The 18634-nt window shown below is 53.7% G+C and overlaps 1 protein-coding gene across 3 annotated transcripts; it reads left to right on the forward strand.

Moving 5' to 3' along the window:
* Positions 1 to 6290: 6290 nt before the first annotated feature.
* On the forward strand, positions 6291 to 17545 carry RSAD1 (radical S-adenosyl methionine domain containing 1). 3 transcript variants are annotated; one of them, XM_039502148.1, is made up of 9 exons: positions 6291 to 6503; positions 9185 to 9318; positions 9716 to 9920; positions 10216 to 10581; positions 11105 to 11168; positions 11949 to 12096; positions 12962 to 13016; positions 14766 to 14869; positions 17321 to 17545. In XM_039502148.1, exons 1-9 carry the CDS (start codon positions 6366 to 6368, stop codon positions 17481 to 17483), a joined length of 1377 nt encoding a protein of 458 aa, XP_039358082.1. In that variant the 5' UTR covers positions 6291 to 6365; the 3' UTR covers positions 17484 to 17545. The 3 variants fall into 3 exon arrangements, with proteins under 3 accessions (XP_039358082.1, XP_039358083.1, XP_039358084.1); XM_039502149.1 differs by lacking the exon at positions 17321 to 17545 and adding an exon at positions 14947 to 15313 and having other exon boundaries at positions 6296 to 6503; XM_039502150.1 differs by having other exon boundaries at positions 6477 to 6546.
* The last annotated feature ends 1089 nt before the right edge of the window (positions 17546 to 18634 follow it).

Genomic DNA, 18634 nt, shown 5'->3' on the forward strand with positions numbered 1-18634 from the left:
CTGGCGTTGAGGAAAGGATATGACGCAGCTGCCATGGGGGCTGGGAAACTTCCTCACACCAGGCTCCCTTGAGTCAGAGTGAAATGTTCTGGGTGCAACTGAGGGCGGAAGCCGAGACACTCAGTGACTTGGGGAGCAGGGGTCAGGGGCTGGGGCTACCTCGGGTGACCAGATAGCAAGTATGAAAATTCTGGACCCTTTTTTCATGGGAGGGGGGTATAGTTGCGTCTGTAACACAAAGCCCCCAATATCGGGACATCTGGTCACGCTAGTGCTACCCCGGTGGATGGTGAGGGGTGGGAAGTGAGCTAAAGGGATTAGCAGCACCCCATGGATGGGCACCAGTGAGATACTCCACTGCCTGAGGGAGGCATTACCAGTGGGTGATGGTGGAAGTGGGGGTGAGGGAAAGGAGACGGAGGAAGAGGTGATGCCCTGTTAACTGACCGTAGGGAGGCCGGCCCTTGCCAAAAGAAGGGCTGGGGTAGGCAAGGCACAACAGGAGCTGAGGCCGGGGTTCTCACAACACATTTTTGGTGGCCTCTTAGTGTGGCTAACAACTCTTGCTGGCAGCTGCTCTGACAAACCCGTCTCACTGCCATGGCCCTTCAGCCAGAGCCTGCCTCGGGGAAGGTGGGTCGGGAAGTCACCGACTGCCTGCAAAGTCCCAGGGTCCCTGTGCCCCGGCCAGCTGCCCAGGGGAGTGCCTCAGCGAACGAAGGTCACAGCTGCCTCCACTGCCAAGAGCCACCTCCGGTGCCGCACACACCAGCCTAAGTGTCTCCAGAGATGCTGCCGGGAGCCCCCGAGAAGGCTGGGCAGTGCAGGGCACCGATCCTGCTGGTGGTGTGAGCGCAAACACCAAGGCTGCTAGGCAGTGCTTAAGAATGCGCACGTGCCCAAGATGGCACGGCCTGAATTCATGTTTCTTAACCCCTTCCCAGCTCTGCTGTTGGAGCTGAAGGCACACACGAGCTGAGGGTGTGAGGCGGGCAGGAGGCAGCCGTTCCAGTGCATGGCTCCTTTATAGACAGTGTCAGGGGCGGGGGTGTTGTGTGTGTCTGCCCAGGGCCGGCTCCAGCTTTTTTGCCACCCCAAGCGGCAAAGAAAAAAGAAAAACGTGATTGAGCTGCCGCCGAAGTGCCACCAAAGAGGAAGAGAGGGAGTGAAGGACCCACTGCCAAATTGCCACCGCAGATGCGGATGTGCCGCCCCAATACCGGACGGAGTGCCACCCCTTTCTATTGGCCGCCCCAGGCCCCTGCTTCCTTTGCTGGTGCCTGGAGCCGGCCCTGTGTCTGCCCATCCTACTCCCTTCTCCTCCAGCAAACAGGATCTGCTCTTGCGGCTTCGGCCCACGTGCTTAGCCCCTGTCCAAGCCTTGCCGGCTGGTTTCCATCAGGAGACGTGGATTATATTGATACAAAGCCAGTATCTCTCTGATCCAATCTTGGTAATGTCCCAAGAAGGTGCCCAGAGCCCTGTTTGCCTGAGCACAGTGGGAACAAACAGCAGTAGGCAGTTTTCTTGCTCTCAGTTTCTAAGTCTGCCCCTCCCTCCAGCCAGTCCTGTGCCCAAGGAGCTCTGTCCCTTGGGGCTCTCTCATGCCTTCCTCTCTCTCTTTCTTTCTGCTGGGTTTCTCCTCTAACACACATGCATCTTGGCTCCTGCCTTTGCACCCAGTCCCAGGGAAATCCCTCAGGACACTCTTAGCCCCACTCAAGCTTCATGGTGCAGCCAATTGTCTTGCAGTAGCTTCAAGTGTTTCCCGCTCTCTCACCCCAGCCAGGACTTAATTGCTCATTCCATTTAGCCTGAGCTAGCTGGTTGATGCCTCATTGGCTTTAACCGTGTCTATGATGTTTATAAATCAAAGCCTAGATTGATGGCTGCCATTAACACCTTCCAGCATCACACTCCTCTTCACTGAGACACCTTCCTCCTGATCGAGTGACCCTCAGGCACTGGGCAGGAGGCAGCACAGAATCCCATGGACTGAAAGACTGGAATTTCATCATTTGTGTGTCTCTAGAAACCAGGGCGGAAAAGGCCCCTGCTGGGGCGGATGTGGGGAAAGCCCTGCCCTCTGGCCCTGGCCCAGCAGCATCGGTGTTGCACAACAGCCTGATCGGTCTTGCGGCATAGATGAGCACACAGCCGCTGGCTGTGTGCTGGCTCAGCGATGTGACCACGCACAGCCTGAGGCTGTAGCCGTTAGAAGTGGGAGGATAGGGTGGACTGAAGGCAGTGGCATTGGTGGACTCTCAGCCATAGCAAAGGCTGTGCTGCTGCTCTAGCCGTGGATCGAGCTGGGAAGAGCAGGAGCAACAAACCCAAAGCCTGGTAAATTCCCTAAAGGTTCAGGAACAAGCCCTGGTGCTCCAGCAGCGTTCTGCCTCCTGTTCCAACACACTGGGCTTTTCTGTATGATTACACTGGCATTGAGTGACTTATCTTCTCCCACAAGAAGGGCGTGGACCTTGGCAGAGTAACTGGGGGAAGCCTTCACTGCTATTGCCTGTGCTATGTGCGTGAGTTCAGGGGAGAGGGCCGCAGCCTTGCTTTCATCAACTTGCATCAGCAAAGTGTGTTTGGTTCTGGTCAGCTCTGGGACGAGAGGGATGGTAGGAGCCAGAACCAGCCAGAGTAGGGACCTGCGGCACTTGGAACAGGGGGTCAAATAGGGCCCACATGGGGCCACTCTTCATCCCAGCATCCCCGCGACTGTGCAGGGGAGACTCACACATGTACTCTGGGGGCATTAGGACCCATGTGATACCTCCCTCCCCACTTGGCCTTGGAAAAACTGCAGAAAGGAGCCATCCAGGGCCCAGCCCCACTATGAGCAGCTGCAGAACCAGCCAGAGCAAGGAGGGTCCTTCCGACATTCAGAGACCTTTCGAATGGACTTTCTCTGCCAATTGCTCCAACCATTACTCACCCCCCAATCTCTTCCCCTCTGCTTTATTCCACCTCTGCCCCTCGACCCTTCTCCACCCCTGCCCTTGTGCCCCCACCCTTCCCTTTTCTTTCCATGCAGCTCGTTCCCTCCCAACTAACCCCACCAAAAACAAACACCACAATGTTTGCTGCCATCCCACTGGTCACTTCGCTTGTATGCGCTACCTCTCGCTCTGCGTCTGTCTGGTCTGTTTGCTTGCGAGCTCATTGGGGCAGGGACTGGCTAGTACCCTGTAGAGTGCCTAGCACGATAGCTTAGCCGGCCTGTAGGCACTAGCACAATAAACACCATTAGCAAGACCAGGCTGCTGCAGGAACTGGTGTTGGCAACTTGGCTGGTGGCGCTGGTCTCGCTCAGCCAACACGAAACCAGATTCCCTGCATGAGCTGCGGCAGTGCTACGCTGCAGCTGGTGCCATCTTTCAAATGAGATGTAAAAAGGAGCTACTAGCAGCTGTAGTCATAGAGACTGGGGGCATTAAAGATCACATGGCACTTTAAGTAAGAGAGAGGGAATTAGCTCCAGTGTCCAGGGTTGGGATCGTTCCTTCTTCCCGAGCCAACTCCTTCTGCTGTTTTAGCTGGCTACCCTGTTCTTCATTTCCTGCCCCAGATGGCTGTATGATGCTGAAGGGCTCTGTTAAGGCAGCTGCCCGTGGCGAGCGGCTTTTCGATGGTGGATGGAGTGGTTCAGACGCTTGCAAAGCCCTTTGGGCTCCACCGAGCTGAAAGACCCGGTATAAATGAACCTTGTTCTTACTGCTGACACGTTGGAGCGGCTCCAGTGCTAAATTAACTTGAAACCACACTGAAAAGAGACTTCGCTGGCAAATGAAGCCCAGGACAACACAGCAGGTGCTGCCTCCCCGCAGCGCCTCACAAAGGATGCTCCAGCTCCCTGCTCTTCTGGGCACCAAAAGTAGCAACTGCTGCCTTCACTTTGCTGTGCACACCTGGCAGATATTAATGCACTTTCCTGGCAGGTGAGACTTTCCAACTTCACCTTTAGCCCAAGGCCAAGCAGGAGACGTGTAAGCCCAAAACAGCACTGAGAAAACCCGCTAGAGGTGGGAACTAAGAGTTCAGCAAGGCAGGCCCATCTCTCCCTCTTCATTAGTTTAGCCAGTTGCTACAAATGTGCCACCTGCTGTTTGGCTGTGGGAATTACTGGCAGGCCTGGTAGGATTGGCCTTTTAATGTTATGTAGAGATCTATCAAAGCACGCCCATGATGAAAAGCTCAGTACACTGTCTACACAAACACTGGTCCCCAAAGCACTGCCTTAGTTCTCCTCGGCAGTCCCCCGCAACAGGCAACATTCTGAGTAAACAGCTGAGCTTTGCCTCCTGCCCTGAAGGTCAAGAAAATCAGGCGCTGTCACTCCCCGTGCTGTTAGCAAAAGCAGCCCAGCAGATCCCAGCCATGGCAAAAAGTCTGTGAGGAACCAGAAAGGCCCCAAACCATATATGGAGCTCAGTGCAACCTCCTTGAACTGCAGCTGGAAGCTAATGTGAGCTTTGGAGAACAGATATAACACATTCCATGGGTTTAGCAATGCCATGTGGGGAGGTAGCAGGCCTAATGGATAGCAACTGACTAGGACGTACAAGACCTAGATTCTGTTCCTGGCTCTGCCACGGGTCCACTGGGGTAACCTTGGGCAAGTCACATCACCTGCCTGTGCCTCAGTTTTCCCATACGGACAATGGTACAGACCTCCTTTGTAACATGCTTTGAGATCTACCAATGAAAAGCACTGTGTAAAAGCTATACAGTGGTGGTGTAGCCATGTTGGTCCCAGGATATTAGCGAGACAAGGTGGGTGAGGCAATATCTTTTACTGGACCAGCTTCTGTTGGTGAGGGAGACAAGCTTTGACCTCAGACAAGTCATTCCCCCCCCGTGCCTCAGTTTCCCCATCTGTAAATTGGGGAAGTACTTTGAAATCTGTAGTTGAAAGGCAAGGACTGAGAGGTAGGTATTACTAATTAAACACCCTGGGCATACCAGAGGAATACCACCTGAGGAGTTAATGAAAAGGACGTGACCAGCCAGGCCTCCCAACAGAGCTTGAAAAATGCACTCACTGACTTGCTGCTGCCAAGAGGGAAAGTTGCCCTGGTAATTAAGCTACTCACCGGCGTGTTTGCAGGATAAGGGCCTGCGTACATACTTTATAAGTACCATATTCTTTGATAGTTTCCTGATTAGAAAGTCCAGGCCTAGAGGGTATAAATTAATGAGCCACAATATCCTCTTGGGAATGTTCCAGTCATTTAGTTATACCTGGAAACACTTATTGTTAAGGAAACAGCTTGGGTTTTAGTACTAAATGTTGGGGAAGTGAGAGTTGCCTGAAAAATGGGAGAGTGAAAAGTCCATCCCACGTGCCCGGGCCAAAATGCAGTTGCCTTCGCTAGACTGAGCTGTGTTTTCAGTCAGGAACTTTATCACACCCTGACCAATGTCATGCACAGGATTATGGGCACATGGCACCATACAATACTAGCTACGAGCCTGCTGCCTTTGTGTGCTGCCGCTCAACAGAGTCTGTGCTGCACACAGAGTGAGGAGCAACCTCCAGCAGGGTTGTTTCAGAGATTGGGACTTAATTCTATCCCAAAGGCCCCTTCTAAAGCTCAGCCGAGCACCCAGCCCTCCTGCACCCCAACCAGCCTCAACCGTCACACTGTAAAAAGGCTCTTTTGGTTAGTTGTCCGTTTTCGCTGTGTGTGAACGGGGAAGGCTACAAGAGTGGGGGTAGGAACGGGAGGGGGTGTGTGGCTGAGGTTAAGACTGGAGTGGGGGTGGGAATGGGGTGAAAGGGTTGGTCAGGAATGGGGGAGATGTGGGGTAAGAATGGCGGAAGGGGTGGCTGGGGGGCAGGAACACGGGGAGGAAGTGGTGGCGGGGCTGTGGGTTAGGAATGGGAGACTAAGGGGTGGCTGGTTAGGGCGGAGATCGGGGGTGGGAAGCGGGGGGTAGGGACAGGGGGAGGAAGTGGTGGCTGGTTAGGGTTGCAGAGGGGACAAAGGGGTGGCTGGTGGGGGGCTGTGGGACAGGAACGGAGACACAAGGGGGGGCTGGTTAGGGTTGGAGGGGGACAAAGGGCTGGTTGGTTAGAATCACAGACTCTCAGGGGTTGGAAGAGATCTCAAGAGGTCATCTAGTCCCACCCCCTGCTCCAAGCAGGCCCGGCACGAACAGGGGGACGGGGACGGGGGCTGGTTAGGGCTGGGATCGGGATGGGGGGGGACCGGGGAGACAGGAGCGGGGGGACGATGGGGGGGGGGCTGGTTCGGGTTGTGCGGGAGGAGAGCGGCCTGAGCGCGGTACCGGGGGGTTCCCGCTTGGGGGCAGCCGCGGAGCCGGCCGGTCCCTCCCTCTGACGGGCGGGGCGGCTCATGGCGGCGCCGGGCTGGCTGCGCCCTCGGGCCCGGCTGGCCGCGGCCCTGCGCTGCGTCCGAGCGCCGCGCAACTGGAAGCCTCGGGCGCAGCAGCCGCCCCGCGCGGAGCCGGTCCAGGCGGCCCTGTACGTGCACGTGAGTGCGCCCCCGGATGCGCGCGCCCCGTGCCCGATCCCGTGTGAGTGCGCGTGCCCATGCCCGTGGCACACGTGTGCGCTGCCCCGGGTGCATGCTATGCCGTGTGTGTGCCCGTGCAGCGTGTGCGGGCCGGGGGGGCTCCTGCCACCGTGTGCGTGGCGGGATGTGTGTGGACGGGAGCTGAGGCGCAGGGCAGGGGGAGGGATAGTCCCTCTGAATGTGGCCAACGATCACCCTAGGGAGTGGGACGGGGCTGGGCGGTGCGGCTCCAGCCCGTTTCTCCTGCTCCCATCCTGCTCTGTATCGTTTGGCCACCTGGGCTGGAGTCCGGGCGTGCAGCTGGGTTGGCCCGAGCCCTGTGCAGCAGGTGGTGAGGGCTGCGCGGCCGTGTCCGCACTAGAGTTTTAGAAGGTGTGAGGAGGGGCGTGTGACTGATGCCTGGGCACTGCAAGCCTCCAAGGGACCAGCTGTAGGGTAATGCCCAGCTCAGGTGTGCATGCACTAACGTTGGTCAAGTTAGTGTGCTCAAATAGCCATGCAGGCTCAGCCAGCACCCCCATGCAAGCCAAGGTCCTAGGGCACGTGCCCAGGTGGCGAGACTAAGCCGCCCCTGCCAACACAGTCACCCAGCTGTAGTGTAGACGTATCCTTAGTCAGGATAAGGCTTTGACATGTGTGAGCCTCTGGGTCTGAACTTCCGTACTATTAGGAATGTAAGATGGTGCCATCTTTACTGGGAAGGTAACTTCCCCTGGATTTGCAGCGAGGTCTCTGATATAATCTATGGCCTAGATCGAATAGCTGGCAGTCGAAGCTAGACAAAGTCAGACTAGAAATAAGGCACACGTTATTTAGCAGTGAGGGTAGTTAACGGTTGGAACAACGTACCAAGGGTGGATTCTCCATCACTGGATACTTTTAAATCAAGACCGGGTGTTTTTCTAGAAGTTCTCCAATAGGTCCCGGTGAGGCCTGATCTTGGCTGGTCCTTGGGCACTGCCATAACCCAGTAGAACCTCAGAATTATGAACACCAGAGTTACGACCCCAGTAGGGTTGCCAGGCATCCAATTTTCGACCAGAACATCCGGTCAAAAAGGGACCCTGGTGGCTCCGGTCAGCACCGCTGACTGGGCCATTAAAAGTCCGGTCAGTGGCACAGCAGGGTAAGGCAGGCTCCCTGCCTGCCCTGGCTCCACGTGGCTCCCAGATACAGCGGCATGTCCCCACTCCAGCTCCTAGGTTCAGGGTCAGTCCCTTCCTGCCCCAGCCCAGTGAAAGTGAGCGAGTGTGGGGGAGAGCGAGTGACGGAGAGAGGGGGGATGGAGTGAGCAGGGGCAGGGCCTTGGAGAAGGGGCAGGGCCTCAGGGCAGGGGGCAGGGCAAGGGTGTTCGGGTTTTCTGCAGTCAGAAAGTTGGCAACCCTAGACCCCTGTCAACCACACACCTCATTGGGAACTGGAAGTGTGCAATCAAGCAGCAGCACAAACAAACAAAAGCCAGTACAGTACCGTGCTGTGTTCAATGTAAACTACTAAAAAAATGAAGGGAAAGCAGCATTTTTCTTCTTCTTAGTAAAGTTTCAAGGCTGTAAGAAGTCAATGTTCAGTTGTAGCTTTTGAAAGACCAGCCAGAACATTTTGTTCAGAGTTACGAACAACCTCCATTCCCGAGGTGTTTGGAACTCTGGGGTTCTACTGTAAACATATTAATCATACAAAGAGGAATGAGTTCAAGGAGCCCTGTGACCAGTGTCGTGCGGGAGGTCAGACTAGATGATCGCAATGGTCCCTTCTGGCCTTAGAGTCTATGACAGCTGTGATAGCTAATGAATTCCTTCATCAAGTGGTAATCTTGGCATGGCACAATATCTGAAGATACTTTGCCTGTCTTTAATGAGGAGGGCTAAGAAGGGAAGGTGAGGAATAGTGATAGGATGAAGATATGAATGAAGGACATTACGGTATCTACGGTATCTGAAGTAAAAGCCAAACAGGGAAACGGGAAAGTATCGGGGGGCCGGATAATCTTCATCCTAGAATATTAGGATATTTCTAGTAGGGAAGGGAGGTGCTAGTCGTTATATATTATATAGACCTCATTTGGAGTATTGTGTTGTGTGCAGTTTGGTCTGTTTAAGAAAGATGGATAATTCACTAGAACAGGTACAAAGAAGGGGCCACTAGAAATGATCGAGGAATGGAAGGCCTTTCGTATGAAAGGAGACTTGAGATTACACTTTAATAAATATATATATCAGAGGAAAGGAGGGATATTTCAGTGCTCAGCTAATGTGTGGACACGAGGGACACGGGATATAAATGATAATTCAGAAAATTCAGCTTCAGGCTTGATTTCTAAAGGGTTCCATCAGGTGCAACAGTGCAATACTGGAACAGCCTAAACAAACAGTGGGGCGGAAGGATGGACTTAAGATTAGATTAGACAAGTTTATGGAGGAGATGATATGATAGGATGAACGTATTAGTCAATAGTCAATAGGTCAATATAAATAGTAGTACAATGTCATGGGTATGATATAACCCTTTTCAGAGGGTTTGGCTGGAGAGTCTTGCCCGCATGCTGGCAGGAGGTCAGACTAGATGATCATAATGGTCCCTTCTGATCTTGAATTCTATGATTCTATGATTCTATGACTCCTGCTCCCCCTGTCTCTTAGTGGCCGTACTGCCAGAAACGCTGCAGCTACTGCAACTTCAACAAGTACATCCCCCGGGGCCTGGACGAGGAGTCCGTGAGGAGCTGTCTCACTCGGGAAGCCCAGACCCTGATCCGCCTCAGCCAAGTCCAGAGGTGGGTCCTGGGCAGGAAAGGGGAGAGCGGCGGTTGGGGGAAGGGGAGGTAATGTGGTTCTTTGTGGCTTTACACCAGAGCCCGAACAGCAGCCAGGGAAAGGGGCATGTGGGAGGCAGGTTGTGCTGGCCTCTAGCTTTGAACCCGACCCAGAGCTGCCGGGGGGCTGGGCGTGGCTTCTTTGACACTGTTCCCCTTTCCTGCTGTGGCAGGAGCTGAAGCTGGGTCATTGCACTAGGGGTCCATTGAGGTACGAGGGTGGGGACGTCCTGCCTGAAAGCAGGTGTCCCCTGGGGCGTGGGAGGAGGATTCCTCCGCTGCAGTGAGTCTGGCGGAGCCTGCACAGCAGCCCATTCGCCCTGTGAGACTCCGGGCCTGTCTCCCCTCTGCTCGGCAGGATCAGCTCGGTGTTCTTCGGTGGGGGCACCCCGAGCCTGGCCAGCCCGCTCACCATCGCTGCTGTCCTGGAGACCGTCTCCCGCTGCGCCCACTTGGCAGCAGACGCCGAGATCACTCTGGAAGCCAATCCCACCTCGGCAGGTGCCTCGCGGCTGGCGGGATTCCGGGCGTCGGGCGTCAATCGCCTCTCCATCGGCATCCAGGTGAGAGAGCAGATTTCCCCTCCTTATCCCTCAGGAACGTTTCCCCTCCTGCCTCCCATGCTCCTCTCTCAGGGACACTCTACCTTCTCCCACAGACTCCTGCTCTATCTTGCTCCTTCCTTCACCCCCTGCTGCGCTCCCTCCTTCACTCTCTTTCTCCCTCTCGCTGTCTCCTCATGTGCCCTTCTCATCCCTCTCTGGGGCTTCCCTGTGCTCCCTCTTTCCCCTCCCCCACATCCTCTCTATACCAGGCAGCCTAAAGGACCTCGCCGCTGGTCATTCTCGTTCTCTGCAGTCCTTGGACGATGCGGAGCTGAGGCTCCTTGGGAGGAACCACACGGCTGATGAGGCTCTGGGGACCTTGGAAGAGGCAAAGAAGCTGTTTCCCGGTCGCACATCCGTTGACCTCATCTTTGGCCTCCCTGATCAGAGTGTTTCCTCGTGGGCCGGGGGATTAGAAGAACTGCTTCAGCTGTGTGATGACCATGTGTCTCTGTACCAGCTGACACTGGAGAGGGGCACCTCCCTCTTCAAGCAGGTCCAGCGGGGCTCTCTGCCCGTGCCCAAGCAGGAGGTGGTGGCGGAGATGTATGAATCTGCCCGGGAGATGCTGCGGGACGTGGGATTCCGGCAGTACGAGGTCTCCAATTTTGCCAGGAATGTGAGTCCCTCCCCTTGGCCTGTCCCTTTTGCAGTGTGTCCCAGATCTAAGTGGGGGAGGATAAACCCAAATAATTCAACTGGTGAGAGGATCTGAGCTCCCCAAGCAGGGGACGTGTTCTAGGGTGAGATGTGGGGGAGCAAACGCGGGCCCAAGGGAACTCTCTCTGGATGTTGAGAGTGGGGACAAGTGCTAAGCATGCCCTCTGCTAGCAATGTGTGCTGAGATTCCCTCTCAGCAGGGAGCCGGGGTGGGCTAGGAAGCTGCACTGTCTTGTCAGCCCGGGAGAGAGATGGGAAGCCCAGCCCTGAAAGGGAAAGCCCTGCTTACGCTGCACGCTGTGAGGAAGATAAACCCAGAACCTCACATGATGGGCCTGATCCTGCTAGGTGCTGAGCACCTGCGAGTCCTGTTCAGTCCAATAGGGAGTCACCGTCCTGGAAGCCTTGATCATCTTGCAGGAATGGGTCCAAAGAGACTTGATTCCTTTTCCTGGCTTACTGTGTGTCGTTTTCTCCTGCAGGGGGCGCTCAGTACCCACAACCTGTCCTATTGGCAAGGCAGCCAGTACATAGGGATTGGGCCAGGTGAGTCCCCTGTAGGGTGACCAGATGTCCCGATTTTATCGGGACTGTCCCGATATTTGCTTATTTGTCCCGCGTCCCGACCTACCTTCAGTCGGGACGCGAATTGTCCTGATATTTTGCCTCCGCTCTGGGCCTGTGCATGGGCTCATGCCCCCCCCCCGACTCCGCCTCCTCCTTCCCCCATTGGATCCCTCCCCAAATCCCTGCCCTGGCCCCGCCCCTCACTGCCCCATTGGATCCCTCCCCAAATCCCCACCCTGGCCCCGCCTCTTCCCAAGCCCGCCGCATTCCTCCTCCTCCACCTCCCTCCCAGGTTTGTGCTGATCAGCTGGATGGCGGCGCAAGCGCTGGAGGGAGGAGGAGGTGGAGACGGAGCAGAGGCAAGCTGGTGCGGGGGGGGGCGGTGCGTGGAGCTCCGGTTTTTTGTTGTTGTTGTTCCACGCCCGCCTCCCCCCCACCTCCCTCCGGTCCCAATATTTCACCTGTGTGATCTGGTCACCCAGTCCCCTGGGAAAGTCAGAGGCACACGGGGTCTCACCAGATAGGGCTGTGTACAAGGCTACAAAGCCGCCTCTCTGCTGGGGTCCAGTTGACCTCTACAAGGAGCTGCTGTGAAGAAGCTCATCCTCCCAGGGTTCTGCGTGATGACTGACCCTTGCAGGCACCACCTCTCGCCCCCCTAGCAGCCCCATGGCTCTGATCCAAGGGGCCAGTGCTGCTCTGGGGGTGATGAACTCCAGCAGGGAGAGGATGCTGCAGAAATGCCTGTCTTTACCCTAGGAGCTCATGGGAGGTTTGTGCCGCGAGCACATGGCGAGAGCCTTCGGGAAGCCAGGATACAGACCCTGGAGCCGGACAGCTGGATGAAGGAGGTGCTGGCCTTTGGACACGGGACCCGGAAGCGGATTGTGCTGAGCCCGCTGGAGGTGTGAGTATTGGGGCAGGGCCAACAGTCGGCTCAGCCCAGGTGGTGTCTGACTCCTCCTCCTCCTTATTGCATGTGGCCTTTCCTGCAAGCCACTGAGATACAATAACCTGGGTGTGGGTCACTTGCCGAGACTGTCTGGGTATATCTCACCATCACTTCCCTGCCTTTGCAGGGCCTCGAGCATTGATGCACCTCGGTCCCGCCTGTTCTCTGCCTGTGGCACATATTGGGGCTCCTGTGGACTGGGAGACTTTGGGCTAGTTTTGGTTGTTGGGTTTAGTGTGTGGCTGCTGGGTGCCGGCAGGGCCGGCTTTAGGAACTGTGGGGCCCGATTTGAATACCCGGCAGCGGTCCGGGTCTTTGGCAGCACTGAAGGACCCGCTACCGAAATGCCACCAAAGACCCAGAGCGAGTGAAGGACCCACTGCCAAAGTGCCGCTGAAGACCTGGACCGCCGCCGGGTGAGTAAAAATAAAAAAGTTAGGTGCTCTTCCTTAGGGCGCGGGGCCCGATTCGGGGGAATCGGCCTAAAGCCGACCCTGTGTGCTAGTGGTGGCCTGTGACATGCAGGAGATCAGGCTAGATGATCTGGTGCTCCCTTCTGGCCTTAAACTCTATGATTCTAACCAAGCGGGAGCCCGATCCTGCCATTCTCCTGCTGGCTAAAGTATGAAAGACGATGGGAGCTTTGCCAGCAGGGCTGCAGTCTCAGACCGTTGAAGGAGAACAGTGTGGACAGCCGTTTCCCACCTGCACTCAGGTGCTCCCCTTTGCCTTCCTGGCACCTTCAGCCCCAGGTGCAGGACTGCCTTCCGGAGCCCCCTAGAGACTCTGCAGCCCTCCAGCATCTCTCTTTGTGTTGTAGGTTGGAGGAGGTGTTGGTCCTGGGGCTCCGCACGGACACTGGAATCACACACCAGGTGAGAGCTGGCTCTTTGTTGAAGCAGCCTGCCCTGTGGGGGTTTGAACTCTCTGAGCATGGTGTTTGCAGCTGGCAGCGGACAGGGCCAGTAAGAGGAACCATTTCCAAGGAGAGTTCTGGTCAAGTGCTGTGTGTGGACTGGCTCGGCAAGGAGTGGCCTGTTCTCTGTTGGGATTCTGAGCAGCTCTGGAACTCTCCCAGGGATTCCCTTAGTCTGAATTGCCAAGGTGTCACCCCCTGGCCCAGTACAGCTGCTCTTGGCTGAAGGCCCCAAGGGGCAGATGTTTAGAAGTATTTAGGTGCCTACAGATGCAGGTGGGCATTTGAAATCAAAGGGAGTTATGTACCTGGTAGCTTTTGAAAATCCCACTAAGTGCCTCAATGCCTTTGAAAGTTTGGCCCAAAGTCATCAAGTCCAAATGGTGAATTCAGTAATTCCACAAACCTTTACAGTCAGGATACGGGTCCCGGTCCCAGTCACATGCAGTAGGACAGGATTTGATTGTATGTGGCACCTTTGATATTCCAATCTCATGCTTGGATCACACACTGCTGGGCACGGTATACAAAGTCCAGTAGAACCTCAGAGATACAAACACCAGAGTTACGAACTGACTGGCCAACCACACACCGCATTTGGAACCGGCAGTATGCAGCCAGGCAGCAGCAGAGACAAAAAACAGTTCCGCACTGTGTTTAAACATAAACTACTAAAATAATAAGGGAAAGCAGCATTTTTCTTCTGGATAGTAAAGTTTCAAAGCTATATTAAGTCAATGTTCAGCTGTAAACTTTTGAAAGAACAACCAGAACATTTTGTTCAGAGTTATGAACATTTCAGAGCTATGAACAACCGCCATTCTGGAGGGGTTCGTGAGTCTGAGGTTCGACTGGAAATGCAGTTTACAATAATAGACGCTGACAGTGCAGTGATTGTGAACCATCGAGTGCTTAGCAGCCGCTCTCACACAGTCGGATGGTAGAAACTGTTCATTGGCCAGGACTCATGAGTTGTCTCTGTCTCTACTCTTTGTCATGAACTATCCTGAGCTCTTGAACTCCCAGCAAAGACAGACAGAAGGTATCTCTGTTTAACATCTCCCCCAGAAGGGCAGTGCAGTCAATACTGCATCCCTACCACCAGGGAGTGCAGCATCAGCCCTGGCTAGGAGCCTGAGTCCCAGTGCGTGGGAATTGGCAGACAAGTTCTCCCACCCTTTAGCCCTGACTTCTAGGGGTGAGAGAGGAGTTCAGTCTCTACTGACCAGTCAGCCCTGGTCCGTTAGAGGCAGGTATATTACCCACTGGGCCATGCAACCGGCTCCTTGGACTGCATGCCACAGCCAGAGATTTAAAGGGGCTGCTGTTCAGCCTCCTTCTTTAATGGGCACCTGGAGATGCAAATCTTGTCATTTAGGCAGCTGGCACCTGATTTCTCTCTGTGCGATCGTAGCTTTCACACGGCCCCCATCACTGCAGCATCAGGCGCGGTCAGGGATTGAACCGTCTAAATTAAGAGTGCAAAGCCATGTGAGAGCCTTTTGGCAGGAGCAGTGCAGATGCAGAAAGGCAGGCAGCCCTGAGAAAGGCTGGGCCTCTCCGAGAGGCTCACACCCTTCCCTCTAGAGCTTTGGGTGGAATTTGTTATTAGGCAGGTGAAACTAACCCACAAAATAAAAGATCAAAGCCCCAATAAAGTGTGTCAAGTCAGTATTTGCAATGAGTCTCTCCCTCGCTTCCCTACCAGCACTGGCAGCAGTTTGCCGCCGGCCTGAGCCTGGGGGACATGTTTGGAAGTTCAGAGGAAGTGAAAGAGCTGGAGGATCAGGGCTTGCTGCTTTTGGACAATAGGTAAGGGACGGATTGTGGCTGTGGGAAGGGCCCTGTTCTCTGATGGGCGGGGTGATCCATGTCCTGCTTTTTTCCAGGGGGCTCAGGTGCTCTTGGAAAGGTTTGGCGGTGCTGGACTCTCTCCTGCTGGCCCTTCTCAACCAGCTCCAGCAGTCCTGGGCAGACAGAACAGCCCATCGGACCTGAAGCTACGCAGCTGTCAACCAAGAAGCAGCAGCCTTCCCAGCAAACTCCCGCAGTCCTGGATGGACAGGGCAGACCCGAAGACGGACAGATCTTGCATCCAATCTGGAAAGCATTTCAGCAGGGGAGGCCGATCCTAAGTGTCCAAAGGAACAACTTGGCTCTTGGCTGAAGTCAGTTTGGAGCCCTCGGTTTGCAAAATCCAGGACGAGGGCCGAAGCCAGGCTTGGAATAAATCGGTGGTTTTTGCGTCTGCTTATAGCAGAGAGGAAGCTGGTATTTTTTTTTATGTGCACAATATTTGCTCAGTGGCTGCTGCAGAAAATAGGGTAAAAGCATTTTAATTTTAGACTGAAGGGAAAGATACATAATAGTGTGGGTTTCAGTGACTTAAACTACTTCAGTGAGGAAAGTCAGTCTCTTCTCTGCAGTCAGCATGCGATACCATCTCCGTCCAGCAGGTGGAGAGGAGTGAAACAAATATACTGCAAGGTCAAACCCCATGGAAGGGCGAGCAGATCATTTCCTGCCCGAGGCTCTAGACTGAACTCCCCATGGTCAGCGCAGGTGACCAGGACCAGCTAGAGCTACCTCTCCTTCTGGCTGAGTTTTCAGAATCACTCTGCCTCATGCCCACTAATAACGCCTGTGGGTGCGCCTTGCGCCCTGTCCCCCTGGCCTAGCTCTGTAGTTCTTTAGTAAGATGGACAGGTGAGCTCAGGGCTCCCTTGCAAAGGCTGTTGGTTATTCTCTTTGCCTTTCCCTTGGACTCTGCAGAGTAGCTTGCTGGGCTCGGCAGCTGCCACTCAGTACAGAAGCAGGGCACCGCAAGTCTAACTCCGTCTTTCCCTTACTGGCCTGGATCCCGGAGCCACAAGCAGAGGGGGTATCACAGAGACACACTTCCCCCGATGCCGGAGAGCTGGGAAGGTGCAGATTATGCAGCCAAGAATAAGACATTATTGAGCCCCATTTTCTACCAGGTGCATTAGCGCCTGGGGTATCAGTTCGCTTCTGGAGGGAATTCAGTGCTGCCGTGACAGCGCTGGGGAATGAAGTGCCTTTTGCCCGCCGAACAGTCACAGCACAGGCACTGGCAGGCCAAGTTCCCTCCTACCCCATCCCGCTAACACGCCATAGCCCTGACTTCGTGCTAAGAGGAGAGTTTGTCTTCAGTGGCCCTTTCACCCCTTGGCCTCACTGCTAGAGACCTGTCTTTAGAGGACAATTAATATGACAGTAGCACCTAAAGGCCCCCATCAGGATCAAGGCCCCATTGTGCCAGGTGCTGTACATACACATAATAAGAGACAGTGCCTGCCCTGAAGAGCTTACAGTCTAATCAGACCAGACAGACAAAAAGTGGGAGGGGAAACAGAGTTCACACAGCAGGTCAGCGGCAGAGCCAGGAGTAGAACTTGAGTCTGCCGAGTCTTAGTCCAGGCTGCAGGACATGTGTCCAGCCTAGACATCACTTCCCTTTTACACCAAAGCAAATACAGATATTATTGCACAGAAACTTGTGCTTCATTATGATCCTTGCATTCCCTGTGCGGAGGAGACACAGAGGTGAGTGCCACATGTCTTGGATCAGATTCAGGCCCAGTATATTATGCCTAGCTTTGGTGAAGAGCCGTGCAGCTATTGCACGTTCCTCTGGTCTCTGTCGAATGCAGAGTGAAGAGCTCGGGCATGCTTGCTGATCTAATCGGGTGTTCTGATTGCTACATTCTTGAGTAAGAAGTTTTGTTTTTTTAAATAAACCAGCCTGCAATAGTTTGTCTCTGACTTAGTCTGGTAATTGCAGTTTAGCTATAAGGTCAATATCTGGAGCCCGTGATAGATTACTCATGCAGTTTTCAAGACCTGGCGGCAGTTGTTCAAATAGAGAATAATCATTTTAAAATATTAACTTGATTTTATTTGCAATTTGTCATGAACTCCTGGAAGATGAAGAGGTCAACAGAAAAGCAGATTACCTGGCAGACAAGACTCAGGACCAAACAAGGGTTCTCTGAGTGCTTTATAATGGATTCAATTCCATATTGGCTGGGCAGCAACTCTGGGCAAAAGCACCAGCCGTTCTGCAATGAGCAATAGCGCGTACATAGTCCTGGATCATAGAACCTGCTTTCGATAGAGAGGATGTGAAAGCTGAGAGGCTGCGGTTAAATGTGATCGTTCTGTGCCACCAGAGATGGGTAGAAGGGATCGTAGCTTATAGAAAGCTTATACAGTTTGAATTTACCGCCTCCTTTCATTCTGCAGTGTCGGTTATCGTCAGCCTTGGGAAGGAGAAGTCCTTGTGTGGCCGTGGAACATTTTGAATGACCTTCTGGCCCACAGACAAGAATGCTACAGTGTCAACAAAAGTTTATGTTGTGTATTCGGCAGTTCCAAAATCAGATTAAATCCTGGGGCTCTGCCCTAGATACGTGGTTGCATGCACTGTATTTAGATTTTTTATAGGTGTTATTAAAGATACTAAAGAAATTTAGGTCCAAAGTTTGCCTGACACCTTCATTGTTATAATCGATGGGGAAAATCTCTCTGCATCCATACAAGATGACGGCCTGTCCTGTGTCAGGGATTATGAGTAAGCCATGTGCCAGAACAGCTGTAATTATTTTGCATTGTGAATTCTAGGTCTATGTTTCAGATGTTTTTGTTTTGCCTTTTCCCATCCTCCACTGCTATTCTTAGCTCAGAGTGACTAAGGCTTTGGATACAGTGGACTTTAGTCAGTAAAACTTTTGTTGTTCAGGGGTGTGAAACACCTCCTCCCCCTTCCCGAACAACAAAAGTTTTACCGACGAAAAGCACCGGTTTGAACCGCGGTTTGTCGGCAGGATTGCTCTCTGCCGGCAAAGCTACGGCTGCTCATTCGGGGGTGGAAGTTTTTTGTCGGCGGGAGAGACAGCAGCTATACTGCGCGCCTTTTAGCGGCACGGCTGTAGCAGCACGTCTGTGTTGCTAAAAGGTGAGTCGTGTAGACATAGCCTAGAAAGTAAAATTCGGAGTGATACTGCAGAAATAAGGAATTTATTATTATTTATTTGTTTTTATTACACAAGTGCTTAGGGGCATGCCTGGCATCAGAGCCCCATTATGCTAGATGTTGTTTAGACACCGAGTAAGAGATGGACCCTGCCTCAAAGAATTTATAAGCTAAATAGATGTGACAGATAAAGAGTGGGAGATCGCTAGAACGCACTTCTATATAGCGCGAATTTGCATATAACGCGGTCGTGGCCATGGATCCCAAATTTAATTACTTTCATTGCAATTCATTTTAATACGATCCCCACGTTAACGCAGTCCCTGCGCATGGATCCCAAATCCCATGTTCTAGCGAGGGTCCAGTGTAATTAATAGGAAATTCCATTTGCTGCCATCTGTGGCTTTTGCTGAGGAGTCTCCCACCCATGTGAGTTAGGCAAAGTTAAACTATCTTCCCCATAAGAAATTTGCATGGCCTGTTGATCTTGTCAGATGGCCTGGTTTTGACTGATTTGGAAAACCAATGCCATTTTCCACATTTGCTGATCAGCTGGTGTATGGCACCTCTGAATGGATTCTGTA

This window comes from Mauremys reevesii, linkage group 15 (genome assembly GCF_016161935.1).
Source record: "Mauremys reevesii isolate NIE-2019 linkage group 15, ASM1616193v1, whole genome shotgun sequence".
NCBI lineage: Eukaryota > Metazoa > Chordata > Testudines > Geoemydidae > Mauremys > Mauremys reevesii.